The sequence below is a fragment of the Pelophylax lessonae genome (assembly GCF_965119305.1).
Source record: "Pelophylax lessonae genome assembly, chromosome: 13".
Classification (NCBI taxonomy): domain Eukaryota; kingdom Metazoa; phylum Chordata; class Amphibia; order Anura; family Ranidae; genus Pelophylax; species Pelophylax lessonae.
This window is the reverse complement of record NC_138780.1, coordinates 8,589,238-8,606,165: the sequence shown is the minus strand read 5'-3', so window position 1 is coordinate 8,606,165 and position 16,928 is coordinate 8,589,238. Positions and strand designations below refer to the sequence as shown.

The window sequence follows — 16,928 nt, the reverse complement described above, 5'->3', positions numbered from 1 at the left end:
CCAGCTATAGTGACTACAGGCTCCTGGGGAGACCATATATAGTGAATGCAGGGTCCTGGATTTAGTAACACGTTAAATGAGGAATGTCAGCATCCCTTTGGCATTGAAAAACAGCTGGTGATGGGCTGCATTTGGAGATCTTAACAGCTTCTCACAAGAAGATATGCTCCTGAAGTGCAATACCTGCTTTTAACCACTAGGTGGTGCTGTGTCATACTCAGATCTGTTCACACACTTGTCAGTAGGCATCATACTGCCATCTGTAGGTGGATGAGAGTATTGCAGAAGGCATTTTCTTTTATTTGGGGGGAGTGTGACATCAGCATAACCCTAGAGTCTCTAGGGTCTAGAGTCTAGACATTTACCCCTAGGTTCCTTAGGGATGTCTCTCCCTCCTCAACCTGACTATGGATCCGCTGTTCACACTTTAGAAAAGGATAGAACACACAGCATTCTCCATAACTCATTTTTAATCAGCAGCATTGCAGTTTGTGCATATGGAATTCCTGAGGCTCATACAGCATAATCACTTGTTATTGCCAATTTGGGTCATGCAGCTGGTGATAAATGGGATGGGCACCTGGGCAGCTCCTAGGAGCAGAACAGATGCTTTGGCATTGTTAGAAGATGCTTAATTTCACTGAAGGCATTGCGAAGCCGCCATTGCCAGTCTTGGGAAATTGTCATTTGCCTGGCTGTTTAATCTGATCCTCTGGCTTCGATACTGACCCGGGATGAGGCAGGCAGCCTGAGGCCAGCACACCCTGCCTACTGCTGTTTCCTGAGAGCTTGGAAAGCGGTTAGGCAGCACAGAGGCATCGTTTTTTGACCTCCCAAAGACCACTAAGCAATCAGCAATACAGCAGCCAGGGCAACAACTAATTCATAAACAGTAACTCACCCTAGCTCCACCGCACTGTGTGAAGATAAAGAGCTAAGTGTCGGTGCTCAGGCTGAACGTCCAAACCAAATGTTATGTGAATAAAGCCGGCACACGAAAAGTCTTCTTCCAAGTAAAATACTTTATTCCAACATGGATAGCAGTGACAACATGACAAATCCTGACGCGTTTCGGCTTTACGCCTTCCTCATAGCATGTACATGTACAATAAAACTTATATAATGTGAAAACTGCTCCTAAAACTAGGGGCGGTACATACTTAATTGCAATTAACATCAATACATAACACCAGGGGAGAGGTGGTGTGTTCAAGTCGGTCAAGGATCAAGGAAGGTGTCCCATAGGAAAACAAACATTAAATGCCAGTCCACACTTATGCGATGACAGACACCGCATGCGGCTCGGAGCGCACCGCCAGGGGCAGACTGGCAACTTTCGGCCCAGGGGACAAGTACAAACCAGAGGCCCATGGTGCAGCAACTCTGCCCTCCTCCCACTTTCCCTCACTCTCCCCTCCCACTCTCCCAATCCCCCAATCCTCCTCCTGACCCCCATTCCAAGCTGAAAGCCTGCTCCAGATACTCTCTACTTACTTGCTGAATCCGGGTTCCCGACCTGGCCAGCAGGGGGAGGTTGGGGGGAGATGGGACAGCTTGGTTGGGGCTGACCAGGGCAGAAGAGTCTCCAGTAGGGCATGGAACTGGCCTCTGCTCAGACACAATTTACACCATCCATGCTGGAGGGAGGGGGAGTGGAGAGCTGCGATTTGTCCTTGTCTATAACCCACACTCAGTAGGTCAGCGGTGGGGACTTTTTACTTCAGCCTTTTTACGGGGCATCAGGGCGGCCCAGGGGGCAATTGCCCCCCCTGCCCCCTGGCCCAGTCCTCCCCTGCGCACCGCTCCTACAATCACACGCAATGTCTGTGCGTCACTACGCCCCTGGGACAGCTTGCGTGTCATGGTGCGAGCTGACAGTTCACACACGAGTCGGATCGCACTGGTGTGAACCACCATGCAATCCGATTCTGCTGCAAACCTAAATTAGGGCATGTACATGTTCGGTGCGATTCTGATTCGCCCATGCAATCAGTGTGGCTGAGTTTGTGTCGCACAGACATTGCGTGTGACTGTAGGAGCGGTGCGCTCCGAGTCGCATGCGGTGTCTGTCATCGCATAAGTGTGGACTGGCATTTAATGTTTGTTTTCCTATGGGACACCTTCCTTGATTCTTGACCAACTTGAACACACCACCCCTCCCCTGGTTTTATGTATTGATGTTAATTGCAATTAAGTATGCACCGCCCCTAGTTTTAGGAGCAGTTTTCACAATATATAAGTTTGTATATTGTACAATAATTTTTATTGTACATGTACATGCTATGAGGAAGCCGTAAAGCCGAAACGCGTCAGAATTTGTCATGTTGTCACGTTGTCACCGCTATCCATGTTGGAATAAAGTATTTTACTTGGAAGAAGACTTTTCGTGTGCAGGCTTTATTCCCATAACATGTTTCAGAAAGTTTTGTATCATTCCTTGGGATAGTTTCAGTGCTGCAGCTAACAAAAAAAAATGGGTCTCCTGGTCTGTATCTCCTCTCATATCTCCTTATTGCTTCATGTAGTCAACTTCCATCAGTAGTAATGCAGGTCCACCAAGTGATTCGCTAAAGTGACTCGCTCGTCCACGTTTGAAGCATGTTCTGTGCAATCAGTGATCTCTAAGACCAATAGCAACCATTTTTTAAATGCCATACATGCAAATAATACCTTCAAGAGTCAGTCCACCTGATATTTCAGGATTTGGTGCATGGCCCCAACAACTGTGCCCATTATGAGGAGTTGCCACCATCCCTGCTCGGAGTTCCTGGTTCTGAAAACCAATTTTGCCCATTATGAGTTGTTCCCACCATCCTTGTGTTGAGTTCCTGGCCCTGCACACCTGCTGTCCCCATTAAAGGAGTTCCCAGGTCTGAAAACCTATGTTGACCATTTTGAGAGGCATCCATCATTCCTACACCGAGTTCCCAGGTTTGCAAACCTGCTGTGTCCAGTATAAGGGGCTCTCACCATTCTTGTGTTGAGTTCCCGGGTCTGTACACCCACTGTGCCCATTATGAGGGGTTCTTACCATCCCTGTGCTGAGTTGCCGGGTCTGTACACCTGCTGTGCCCATTATGAGGGGTTCCCACCATCCCTGTGCTGAGTTCCCGGGTCTGCAAACCTGCTGTGTCCAGTATGAGGGGTTCCCACCATCCCTGTACTGAGTTCCCAGGTCTGTATACCCGCTGTGCCCATTATGAGGAGTTCCCACCATCCCTGTGCTGAGTTCCCGGGTCTGTACCCCCTCTGTGCCCATTATGAGGAGTTCCCACCATCACTGTGCTGAGTTACAGGGTCTGTACACCTGCTGTTTCCAGTATGAGGGGTTCCCACCATCCCTGTACTGAGTTCCCGGGTCTGTACACCCGCTGTGCCCATTACGAGGGGCTCCCACCATTCCTGTGCTGAGTCCCCAGGTCTGTAAAACCCGCTGTGCCCCTTAATGAGGGGTTCCCACCATCCCTGGGCTGAGTTCCCAGGTCTGTGCGCCTGCTGTGCCCATTATGAAGGGTTCCTACCATCCCTGTGCCGAGTTCCCAGGTCTGTATGCCAGCTGTGTCCATTGTGAGGGGTTCCCACCATCCCTGTGTTGAGTTCCCAGGTCTGTACACCTGCTGTGCCCATTACGAGGGGTTCCCACCATCCCTGTGCTGAGTTCCTGAGTCTGTACACCTGCTGTGCCCATTATGAGGGGTTCCCACCATCCCTGTGCTGAGTTCCTGGGTCTGTACACCTGCTGTTCCCATTATGGGGGACATTAAGCTTGTTTCATATGAGATATTAGGAGGAACTAGGACACATAGAATTGAGCAGCAACAAAGTTGGGAATTAAGACAGGGAGACCTTACTGCTGGAGCACCCAAGCTTCCCAACAAAGCTGAGCTAATACTAAAATATAATTTTCAGGTGGACTGACCCTTTACTGCTCATTGTAGACCCAACCATTCACTGGGCTTAGTATTCTAGAAAGCCCTTACGAGGTCTTATCTTTCATAAAGTATTAATATTATTTTTTTCAATAACCTCACATTTCTTTGTCTAGATTTCCAAAGATCATTTTTTTTTCCAAACAAGATAACCAAAAATAAGTATCTACATTATGATCAAATGATGGGGTAGTGGTACTCCAGTCCATATGAGAAGATGGCAAAGTGGTCTTCATACCATTATGTTACGATGGTCTAGTTGTCCTCTACTCATCATCCTGATGGTGCTCCTTTAACCTTATGGGATGGCACAGAGGCTCTCAGGTTATTGTCTTAAGATAGTTTGGTTGTCCTCTACTAATTGTGCAAACATGGAGTAGTCACCCTCAAATTATTTTACCGAGGAATAGGTTGTCCTCTAACCATCAGGAGAAGTTTGCCTGTTCATCCTCAGGTCATTATAATGATGAGGAGGTTGTCCTCTAACCATCATGAGAAGTTGGTGTATTTATCCCCAAATCTTTTATACCGATGAGGAAACCATCACAAGACGTTGGTGTATTCATCCTCAAATCATTATACTGATGATGAGGAGGTGGTCTTCTAACCGTCATGAGAAGTTGGCCTATTCATACTCAAATCATTATACTGGTGATGAGGAGGTGGTCTTCTAACCATCATGAGAAGTTGGCCTATCGATGAGACGTTAGTCTTCTAACCATCATGAGAAGTTGGCCTATCGATGAGACGTTAGTCTTCTAACCATCATGAGAAGTTGGCCTATCGATAAGACGGTAGTCTTCTAACTATCATGAGAAGTTGGCCTATCGATGAGACGGTAGTCTTCTAACCATCATGAGAAGTTGGCCTATTCATCCTCAAATCAATATACCGAGGAGGAATTGGTCTTCTACTCATCATGAGAAGTTGGTGTATTCATCCTCAAATCATTATTCTGATCAAGAGGTGGCCCTCTAACCATCATGAGAAGTTAGAGTAATTATCCCCAAATCTTTATACCGATGAGGAAACCATCACAAGAAGTTGGTGTATTCATCCTCAAATCATTATTCTGGTGATGAGGAGGTGGTCTTCTAACCATCATGAGAAGTTGGCCTATTCATACTCAAATCATTATATCGATGAGACGGTAGTCTTCTAACTATCATGAGAAGTTGGCCTATTCATCCTCAAAATCGATATACCGAGGAGGAGGTGGTCTTCTACTCATCATGAGAAGTTGGTGTATTCATCCTCAAATCATTATACTGATCAAGAGGTGGCCCTCTAATCATCATGAGAAGTTGGTGTTATAATTCTCAAATCATTATACTAATGGGGGAGCGGTCCTCTAACCATCATGGGAAGTTGGCCTATTCATCCCTAAATCCTTATACCGATGAGGAGGGGGTCCTCTAACCGTCATGAGAAGTTAGCGTATTTATCCCCAAATCTTTATACCGATGAGGAAACCATCACAAGAAGATGGTGTATTCATCCTCAAATCATTATACTGGTGATAAGGAGGTGGTCTTCTAACTATCATGAGAAGTTGGCCTATTCATACTCAAATCATTATATCGATGAGACGGTAGTCTTCTAACCATCATGAGAAGTTGGCCTATTGACCCTCAAATCAATATACCGAGGAGGAAGTGGTCTTCTACTCATCATGAGAAGTTGGTGTATTCATCCTCAAATCATTATACTGATCAAGAGGTGGCCCTCTAACCATCATGTGAAGTTGGTGTTATAATTCTCAAATCATTATACTAATGAGGGAGTGGTCCTCTAACCATCATGGGAAGTTGGCCTATTCATCCTTAAATCCTTATACCGATGAGGAGGTGGTCCTCTAACCCTCATGGGAAGTTGGTGTATTCACCCTCAAATCATTATGTGATGATAGCAAAGTTGTCCTCTCAAAAAGTCCTTGAAAATTTGTAGAATGTTGTCCGTTACTTTGGCATCTTTAACGACCTTGTCCCTATTAGGTCAGTTTGTTTTTCTGTCTCCCGTAACAGAAGTCCTTCCACAGTTAAAAGTAATTGGGAAAAAGTGCACTGAATATGAAATAGGTTCCTGGTCCAACCAGTTCATCTTGAACATCGGCCAACATTTTCCCGAAGAACAATTTTTTTGTGCGTAAAGACCGAGCAAGCCCAAACATAACCGGGACAAGAAGCATCCCAAGGATCACGCTTGGCAGCAATGCCCCGTCACAGCTTGTGTTTCATCATTTCTACCAGGTTATGTCCTTCAGCTGAAAATCTCCTTCATCAGCGGGGTCATAGCGTCAGTCATTAAGTTCTGAATGTGGATCATCTGCTTTGCATTCTCTTCATTTAGGGTGCGAAGTTCAGCCAACAAGGACAGAAGTTTGGCATAAAGGAACCTAATAAAAAAAAATATATATATATTTATGTCATGTTTTAATGTTTTAACTTCACAAGATGACAAAAAAATTATTTTAGGATAGTGGGTGAAGCCAATGTGCTGGTTTACAGTGCAGATACAACCAAATATAGTGCTGCATATACAGTATCTCACAAAAGTGAGTACACCCCCCTTAACATTTTTGTAAATATTTTATTCTATCTTTTCATGTTACAACACTGAGAGCCGGTTCACATTTCCGCGACTTGTCAGGCTCCCTCGGGGTCCATTGACCGCTACAGGACCCGTTCTAATAGGAGCGACACAAGACTTCGACTTAGAAAAAGGGTCCTGTACTACTTCGGGTCGACCTCGGAGCGACTTGCATAGACTTCCATTATGTGAAGTCCCTGCAAGTCGCTCCGAAGTCGTGGTGCATTGTAATGCACAAGTCGCCCCCAAAGTAGTAAGGAGTCATGTCGCCCCAGTGTGAACCGACTCTGAAGAAATTATACTTTGCTACAATGTAAAGTAGTGAGTTTACATTTTGCCATCCCCTCAAAATAACTCACCACTGACACCAGTGCCGGCAGCACTCATGCAGCCCCAGACCATGACACCCCCACCACCATGCTTGACTGTAGGCAAGACACACTTGTCTTTGTACTCCTCACCTGGTTGCCACCACACACGCTTGACACTATCTGAACCAAATAAGTTTATCTTGGTCTCATCAGACCCCAAGACATGGTTCCAGTAATCCATGTCCTTAGTCTGCTGGTCTTCAGCAAACTGTTTGCGGGCTTTCTTGTGCATCATCTTTAGAAGAAACTTCCTTCTGGGATGACAGCCATGCAGACCAATTTGATGCAGTGTGCGACGTATGGTCTGAGCACTGACAGGCTGACCCCTCCCCCACCCCTTCAACCTCTGCAGCAATGCTGGCAGTACTCATACGTCTATTTCCCAAAGACAACCTCTGGATATGACGCTTAGCACGTGCATTCAACTTCTTTGGTCGACCATGGCGAGGCCTGTTCTGAGTGGAACCTGTCCTTTTAAACTGCTGTATGGTCTTTGCCACCGCGCTGCAGCTCAGTTTCATGGCCTTCGCAATTACATTTCATGGTCTTCGCAATTCATTATTACAGTAACAATGCATATTTTTTAGCACTGATTACTGTAGTAATGTCACTGGTCCCCCCAAAAGTGTCAGTTAGGGGTCCGATCTGTCCGCCGCAATGTCGCAGTCCCGCTAAAAATCGCAGATTGCGGCCATTACTATTTAAAAATAAATAAATAAAAATGACATAAATCTTTCCCCTAGTTTGTAGACGTGATAAATTTTTGCGCAAACCAATCAAAATACGCTTATTGGGATTTTTTTTTACCAAAAATATGTAGCAGAATACAAATTGGCCTAAACTGTTGAAAAAATTAGATTTAAATTTTTTTTGGGAATGCTATATAGCAGAAAGTGAAAAATATATATATATATATTTTTCAGAATTGTCACTCTTTTTTTGTTTAAAGCGCAAAAAATAAAAATCGCAAATACCACTAAAAGAAAGCTCTATTTGTGGGAAAAAAGGACATCAATTTTATTTGGGTACAGCGTCGCACGACCGTGCAATTGTCAGTTAAAGTAACGCGGTGCCGAATCACAAAAAATTGCCTGGTCATTAAGGGGGAAAATCTTCCAGTCCAGAAGGGGTTAAGCTGGCTTGTTCATTGCTTTCCTGCCTTCGCCTGGTCAACATATCTGGAGTTTCTCTGCTGTGTTCCTGTGAAAGACTTTGCCTGGCTGACGTCCCTTCTGGTTCCTGATCCTGTTCCTCTGCCTCTGACTATGCTGATTTCTGGTTTCCTGATCACTGGCTTGTCTGATTTCCTGTTTTAGCTTCCGACCTCTGTCTTATGTTTTGACTAGGTTTACTGTTCTGTACTATTTTTTACCATTACATTAAAGCTGTGATTTTACAGCATTTTCTGTCTCAGTCCGATTCACAGTTCCTGACACCCGGCACTTGCATGCCTCTATGTACCTACCAATCTGGAACATATCTGTGCATCAATGGGTTACCTGCTCTCTGGCAGAGGATGGTGATAGTCAATGTAGCATTTCAGCGTCAGAGCCGTCTTCTCTTGGATCTCGTCGATAAGGTCATGCTCGATGACACCAGTGCGGTCTAATAGAGATATGGTACATTATATTGAATCTATATTAAAGGGTTGTGACAATCTAAATACACAAGTTTACAATGCAATGCAAAGTATGCATATGCAGGATGAAAACCGGAAGCAGCTTAAACCCACATCATTGTATTACACTCCGTTCAAACGCACTCACTGGGACTTGTTGTCTGTATTCTGCAAAAAAAAAAAAACCTGGTTGATCCTGCTGTTCACTGTCTCTTCCTCCTTATCTGTGTCTCCACTATAGCCTGAGATTGTGTATACCAGCCATTGCCACATCTAAGGAGCATGCTCCAATTTCAGTTCCTTTCTAAGCTGTTAATTTCCTCCATTTTCTTATCTGTGCAGCACATGAGACTAAGGATTCATACACTCCAGATAAATGACAGCCCACTCCCTCTCTCCTCCTTCATGCTCATTAGCCACTTCCCACCTGCCCACTGTCGAATGATGGCGGAACGGTGCTGCTCTCGTACTGGGACAGCGCCCCAGAACAGCCGATCTTGTGCGCCTGACGACGTGGCTCTTTACCCATGTGATCGGCTGTGTCCAATCACAGCCGATCACATGTACATGAGGAAGTACTGTTTATTGGCGCTCCTTGACTCACCCTGTCATAGTGTGTGGTGAGGAGAGCAGATCAGCAGCATCTCCTTGAAGGGATAAAAAGGACAGGTAATCAGGGCACTGATCATCAATGCCCTGATTACAGTAAAGCTCCAGCAGTGACCCCAATCAGTGCCCATCAGTGACCTCAATCAGTGCCCATTAGTGATGCAAGTCAGTGCCCATCAGTGCAGCCCATCAGTGCCACCTATCAGTGCCACCCATCATTGCCCATCAGTGCCACCTATCAGTGCTTATCAGTGCCACCCATCAGTGCCACCTATCTTCTGTGCTTATTAGTGCTCATTAGTGCCACCCATCAGTGCAACATGTTAGTGCCTCCTCATCAGTGCAACCTAATCAGTGCCCTTTAGGGCCGCTTCATCAGTGCCCACCAGTGCCACCTCATCAGCACACATCAGTGAAGGAGAAAAATTAGGTATTTACAAAAGGTACTGACAGAAACTAAGATTTTTTTTTTTTCTAAACTTTTGGTCTTTTTTTTGTGAAATATAATAAACCCAGCAGTAATTAACTACCACCCAAAAAAAAAAAAAAAAGCTCTATTTGTGTTAAAAAAAAAAAAAAAAATGATAAAAATTTCATTTGGGTACAGTGTTGCAGGTGAACAGGTGAAACATTCTGGTTACCTGGAGAGAAAAGCGCCAGGGCTTGCATCAAGACGTATTCCGCCTCATGAAGCTTCAGCTTGCGAAAGGTGACGTGGAATTTCAACAAAGGCTCCAAAAACATCCGTTGGAACCCAGCTGGTTAGAAGATGGAAAAAATACAGATCAGCCCTCTGAGCAAATTCTATACAACCCATGATAATACCTATGAAGATAGTTTGATGGATTGAGAATGGAACCCCAGGCACATTTTTTGTTGGGAAAGAAACTAAGGAGAAGACTCCCCAATGGGACTATTTGTTAAACACTTAATAATATAGGGAAGGTGTAGATTCTCTGGTAAATTTTTATTGTGACCTGTGTGCCTTCTAGGGTGATTACCCTCAATACTTGGGTGAACACCAGGACAGGAAGGGAAAGAGAGAGGATTTAATACCTACAAGGTCCTAACACTTCCAACCTCCATAGAAAATGGAATACAACCTCATTGTAGAGCCCTGACACTAAGGGAAATCCAGCACCCAGGTACTCACAGAGAGCCCCATCTTCAATGCTGAATACAATCTTGCCACATTCCCACTCGTTGGTCTCCAGGTTGAAGACAGAGTTGAATTGGATCTGACCGATTTCCATGGTGGCCCCTTTCAGGAGAGAGATCTGGTCATCGATCGCCAGGTTGCTGGTTAATGAAAAATGTATGGATGGTTATGGAAAACTGTTTGTAGTAGAATTAGAACCCCAATGGTAAAATATGAAGAAAGGGGAGTAGCTAAACACATCTAATTTAGATTCGAGGTATCACTAAGGGACCCACAACAGCTCCTCAATAATAAAGGTCCTACTCAATTCCAAACTTATATTTCCGTTTTGGGCAAGCTCTGGTGGGCTGAAACAATTCCTAAATTTTTGGGCCCTTCAGGCTCTTCAGTCGCAAAAAATCCCATTTGTAGTTGGGATCTCAGTCCACCTTCCACAAGACAAGGGCAAAGGTGTCGATCTCTCTTGGACTTACCAGTTACCGTGTTACATACAGTATTTTGAAGGTCTCATTTGTGGAAAGTGAAGATTTAAGCCTCGTACACACGCAACGAATTTCCGCCGACCGGTCGTCCATCTTTTGTTGGTTGGAATGTGCTCCAGACTGCACACGAATTTTCCTGTACGACAGAATTCTACTTCAGAAGTGATGTCATGTGTTGGATTTCTTTCTATGTGTTCTTTCGTCTCTGAGCATGCCTAGTCTTGCTCATAAGATTTTTCTTCATCGAAATCTGTACTAATAAGACGAAAATCGGACGTGTTTTGATGGTCGACAAAAATTATATAGCCTGCACACCAGGATTTTTTTGGCCGAAAAGTCAGAGTCGGTTGTCGGAAGCACCATACTAACAAGCCGAAAATCGGCAGACCGTTCGTCGGATGAAAATTCCCGGCCGAATTTCTTCTCGTGTGTACGGGGCTTAAATTTGCTTTTTGCTAAGGTCACCATAGCTTGTCAGAACAGATAATTTCATATGAATTTAATCTTACAGGATTTGGGGTTTTCATGCTATCACACTCTCTTTAATTTATCGTCCCTTGCACTGTTTATAAATTTGTAAACGATGGTGGTGGGATAAATAAAGAAGAGCAATGTCCTCGTTGCTTAGGTTCTCTCTCATATACCAGTATTACAGGTAGAGTTGAGCGAACACCTGGATGTCCGTGTTCGGCGGGTTCGGCCGAACTTGAAACAAAAGTCCGAGTCCGTGTCCCGGACTTTTTCCGAACTTTACCCGGACACCGAACCCCATTGAAGTCAATGGGGACCCAAACTTTCAGGCACTAAAATGGCTCTAAAACACCAATGGAAAGGGCTAGAGTGCTGCAAATGGCAGCAAAGCATAAAGCGTGCCATTACATACAAAACAGGAAATAAAATTACCGAACACGGATTTTAAACCCGAACATACAGTAAAGTTTTCGGGTCCGTGTTCGGGTAACAAAAATCCAATTATTCGGTACGAATCCGAGTAATACAGTCCGTGTTCGCTCAACACTAATTACAGGTCTTCGAAGGTTGTTTTCTTTTTCTAAAAAAATGATATGGGTGGTATATGGAACAGCATGGTTGAATGATGCGATTGTTCTGTAGCTCTTTTGGCTCGTGTATGTGCCATGTGGACAACTGTTTATATTGTCCCTTGGATGACATGAAGGCATGAAGAAGAAATCATGTGCACCAATTTATGGACAGCGTAGGGTTCCGAATTGAAAATTCTGAGAAGGTTGACCAAACCATGAACTCACCGAAAAGCTGGGATCTCCTTGGAAAACTTGATGACCTGCTGGATCATGTAGGTACTGAGATCTGCAAAGTGTGGTAGTTCTTTAAAGTCTTTTGGGTCAACATCATCCATCAGCTCCGGGCCCTCTGGGTAGTGGTTCGAATGATGGGGGCTGCAAGCAGGACTTGATATTGGCGAATTTCCCCATCTGGCTTTTACCACTTGTGGTTGCAGCTGCAAAAAGAAAGAGGCAAGTGAACTGGAACAAAGGCAAGACAGTTGCTGTACATCTCTTCATCAAAATTTAAAAAAGGTCTATGAATGGTCCGATGGTCTAGATGTAGTCCTTGACCCAGTCAGGCTGTGTGGGACTTTCGTGGGGGCCTAAAAGTGTGTGCACGTCCACCACAGACATTGGCGCCAAGAGGGCCACATAAATCTGGGTCTTGCATATTCTCATTGATGTATGGTCTTTTAGTCTGGGTACCTGGGACCTATAATTCCCGATCCTGAGTTTGTTACTGACCCAGCTTCTGTTTGACCTGTTCTTGAGTTTCCCTTTCTGCCTATGATCACTGATCACCTATTCTACTGACCGCAACCTGGACCTTTGACCAAGATCCTGCTCCCCAACCTGCTTGCATGATGGCGACATTTGCTTTTTCCCAACTGCAGTCTTGCTTACGATTTTTTGCCTTGCTACTTGACTGTTATCGACTCCAGCCTGCGACCTGACCCTAAACTTGGTTCTTCCTTGGTGTATTACCAGCTGTACTCTGGCACATCTAATACCAGTGCTGCTGAGGTCCAGTCAACAGTTCCTGTACTTAGGCACTTGTGCCCTTCCATCACCCTTGTACTCCCAATGGGAATTCTTTAAGAGGCCACCCTCATCCTCTTGAGCTCCTCAGGTACATGGCACAACATTGATATCTACCATGACATGATCTAAAGAAGGGAGCTCCAAACTTTCTAAACAAAAGGCCAGTTCACTGTCCTTCAGACTATAGGTGGGCTGGACTGTGACCAGTGTGAGTAGGACATGCCCCAGTGTCAGTGGGAATAGACAAAGTCTCAGGTTTGGTGGTCAGTGAGTTTAAAAAATTACATAGTGCCTGTGGTCGCTAGGTAACCCACCATTTATCTCAGTGAGAAGAATAGTGCCCTATTGTTGGTGTCAGTAGAAGAAATAGTTCCCCCTTCTTTGTTGTCAGTGGAGGAATGGTGCTCCATTGTTGGTGTCAAAAGCAGAAATAGTGTCCCATCATTTACATCAATGAGAAAAATAATGCCCTATTGTTGGTGTCGGTAGCAGGAATAGTGCCCCATGGTTGGTGTCAGTGGAAGGAATGGTGCCCCATTGTTAGTGTCAGTAGAAGAAATAGTACCCCATCCTTTATATCAATGTGAGAAGAATAGTGCCCTATTGTTGGTGTCAGTAGAAGAAATAGTACCCAATCCTTGGTGTCAGTGGGAGGAATGGTGCTCCATTGTTGGTGTCAGTAGAAGAAATAGTGCCCCATCGTTAGTGTCAGTGGGAGGAATGGTGCCCCATCGTTAGTGTCAGTGGGAGGAATGGTGCCCCATTGTTAGTGTCAGTAGAAGAAATAGTACCCCATCATTTATATCAATGTGAGAAGAATAGTGCCCTATTGTTGGTGTCAGTAGAAGAAATAGTACCCCATGGTTGGTGTCAGTGGGAGGAATGGTTCTCCATTGTTGGTGTCAGTAGAAGAGAAAAAATGTCCCATCATTTATATCAATAGGAGGAACAGTGCCCAATTGTTGGCATTAGTAGAAGGGATAGTGCCATATTATTGGTGTCAATGGAATGAAATGGTGCCCACTGTTGGTGTAAAGAACAGTGCCTCATCAATGGTGTCAGTTGGAGGACTAGTTCCCTTATCAGTGGTGTCAGTGAGAATAATTGTGCCCCACTGTTGGTGTCAGTCTAAGGAATGGTGCCTCGTCAGTGGGAGGAACAGTACCTCATCATTGGTGTCAATGGGAGGAATGGTGCCCCACTGTAGGTGTCAGTGGAAAGAACAGTGCCTCATCAATGGTGTCAGTTGGAAGACTAGTGGTTCATCAATGGTGTCAGTTGGAAGACTAGTGGTTCATCAATGGTGTCAGTTGGAAGACTAGTGCTTCATCAATGGTGTCAGTTGGAAGACTAGTTCTTCATCAATGGTGTCAGTTGGAAGACTAGTTCTTCATCAATGGTGTCAGTTGGAAAACTAGTCCTTCATCAATGGTGGCATTTGGAAGACTAGTGCTTAATCAATGGTGGCATTTGGAAGACTAGTGCTTCATCAGTGGTGTCTGTGAGAAGAATTGTGCCCCACTGTTGGTGTCAGTCTAAGGAATGGTGCCTCGTCAGTGGGAGGAACAGTACCTCATCATTGGTGTCAATGGGAGGAATGGTGCCCCACTGTAGGTGTCAGTGGAAAGAACAGTGCCTCATCAATGGTGTCAGTTGGAAGACTAGTGGTTCATCAATGGTGTCAGTTGGAAGACTAGTGGTTCATCAATGGTGTCAGTTGGAAGACTAGTGCTTCATCAATGGTGTCAGTTGGAAGACTAGTTCTTCATCAATGGTGTCAGTTGGAAGACTAGTTCTTCATCAATGGTGTCAGTTGGAAAACTAGTCCTTCATCAATGGTGGCATTTGGAAGACTAGTGCTTAATCAATGGTGGCATTTGGAAGACTAGTACTTCATCAATGGTGTCAGTTGGAAGACTAGTGCTTCATCAATGGTGTCAGTTAAAGGCTAGTCCTTCATCATTGGTGTCAGTTGGAAGACTAGTCCTTCATCATTGGTGTCAGTTGGAAGACTAGTGCTTCGCCAGTGGTGTCAGTGGGTAGGATTGTGCCCCACTGTTGGTGTCAGTCTAAGGAATGTGCCTTATCATTGATGTCAGTGGGAGGAATAGTGCCTCATCATTGGTGTCAGTGGGAGGAATAGTGCCTCATTATAGGTGTCAATGGGAGGAATGGTGCACCACTGTTGGTGTCAGTGGAAAGAACAATGCTTCATTAATGGTGTCAGTTGGAGGACTAGTGCTTCATCAGTGGTGACAGTGGGAAAAATTGTGCCCCACTGTTGGTGTCAGTCTAAGGAATGGTGCTTCGTCAATGGTGTCGGTGCGAGGAACAGTGCCTTATATCAGTGGGAAGAATATTGCCCGGGGGTCGGATAAAGGCAAGCAAAGGACCACATTCAGCCCGCAGGCAGTTTGGAGATCACTAATCTAAAATATCCGCGGCAGGCTGCCATTAAGTTTTTAGCTGTTTTGGTTGGAAGCCATTGAAGTTGCCTGAATATTGCTGTGTGCATGGTCATCAAGAAAGGAGAAGTAGTATTGACAAGTATTTTTGTAATATTATCGATAGTTATAGCCCACTTGTCTCCCATGGAGCTGTGCGAAAGTAAGGGAAACATGAAGGGTTCCCGATTAGAAGCAATGCCTTGAGTTCTGAGCACTGCCTACAAAATTAATGGGATGTTCCTTCCCTCCTGAGAGGTAATAACGAGGGCCTATGGCACTCAGGGGTCATTGTACTTGTACAGGGAGACTTTCCAACTTTTTAAAAGAGCAAAGGGTCAAACTACACCTTTTATCATCAGGCAAGTATCATGGTGGATCCTAATGCTGGTAGAAGATGGCAGATACCTCCTAGTTGGTGGTTTTCAATGACTTGTTGGTCCCCTATGACCAACCAAAGAGGTTCCAATAATCATGGTATACTTCTTTCCTAATGATGCATGCCCTCAGCTGTCAAGACCCAGACTTGAACCTGGGACACCCACTGTGCTTGGCAATGACTCTACTTACTGAGCCCCCTGGAATGCTGGACAACTCCCTGGACAAATCCTTGAATGATTCTGCCATGAATCTTGATTGCCTTGAACCTTGAACCCTTTGCTCCTCCCATGAACTTCCTGATTTAGGCCATATCTCTGAACTTCCTGGTTGCCAGAATATTGTGCCTTCACCAGCCAATATCTTGCTTGTCTCTCCTGCTGCCATCCCTATCTTCGCTACCGTTCGTTATTGACTACGCTTCTGCCTAATCCCAACCTGCAACTACTCGTTACCGACCTTTGGCTACTCCTAGACTACGCTTCTGCCTAATCCCAACCTGCAACTACTCGTTACCGACCTTTGGCTACTCCTAGACTACGCTTCTGCCTAATCCCAACCTGCAACTACTCGTTACCGACCTTTGGCTACTCTTAGACTACGCTTCTGCCTAATCCCAACCTGCAACTACTCGTTACCGACCTTTGGCTACTCCTAGACTACGCTTCTGCCTAATCCCAACCTGCAACTACTCGTTACCGACCTTTGGCTACTCCTGGACTACGCTTCTGCCTAATCCCAACCTGCAACTACTCGTTACCCACCTTTGGCTACTCCTGGACTACGCTTCTGCCTAATCCCAATCTGCAACTACTCGTTACCGACCTTTGGCTACTCCTAGACTACGCTTCTGCCTAATCCCAACCTGCAACTACTCGTTACCGACCTTTGGCTACTCCTAGACGACGCTTCTGCCTAATCCCAACCTGCAACTACTCGTTACCGACCTTTGGCTACTCCTGGACTACGCTTCTGCCTAATCCCAACCTGCAACTACTCGTTACCGACCTTTGGCTACACCTAGACTATGCTTCTGCCTAATCCCAACCTGCAACTACTTGTTACCGACCTTTGGCTACTCCTAGACGACGCTTCTGCTTGATCCTAACCTGCTATATCTGCTACTGGACCCTGGCTTGCTCACCTCCTGGTCGGGCAATCCTGAGGACCGCAACCTGGTACTAACACGCAGCAAAATCTATCTCCACCATCAGGAACACTGGGGAACACTGGTTCGTACTTAGATTCCTGCACCTCAGGTGAGCCTGCGCCATCTGCCA

The 16,928-nt window shown here is 45.3% G+C and overlaps 1 protein-coding gene across 3 annotated transcripts in view; it reads right to left on the bottom strand.

The window, feature by feature from the left end:
• Positions 1-5,405: 5,405 nt before the first annotated feature.
• Positions 5,406-16,928, bottom strand: part of NR1I3 (nuclear receptor subfamily 1 group I member 3) — a 60,992-nt gene continuing 49,469 nt past the window's right edge. For 2 of the 3 annotated variants that reach the window (XM_082242541.1, XM_082242542.1), the window contains exons 5-9: positions 12,026-12,237; positions 10,270-10,415; positions 9,758-9,874; positions 8,389-8,494; positions 5,406-6,324 (exon numbers count right to left, since the gene is read on the bottom strand). In XM_082242541.1, coding sequence (XP_082098667.1) covers positions 6,189-6,324; positions 8,389-8,494; positions 9,758-9,874; positions 10,270-10,415; positions 12,026-12,237 — 717 coding nt within the window. In that variant the 3' untranslated portion in view covers positions 5,406-6,188. The remainder of the gene's footprint in view (positions 6,325-8,388; positions 8,495-9,757; positions 9,875-10,269; positions 10,416-12,025; positions 12,238-16,928) is intronic. The other variant, XM_082242543.1, reaches the window with a different exon arrangement.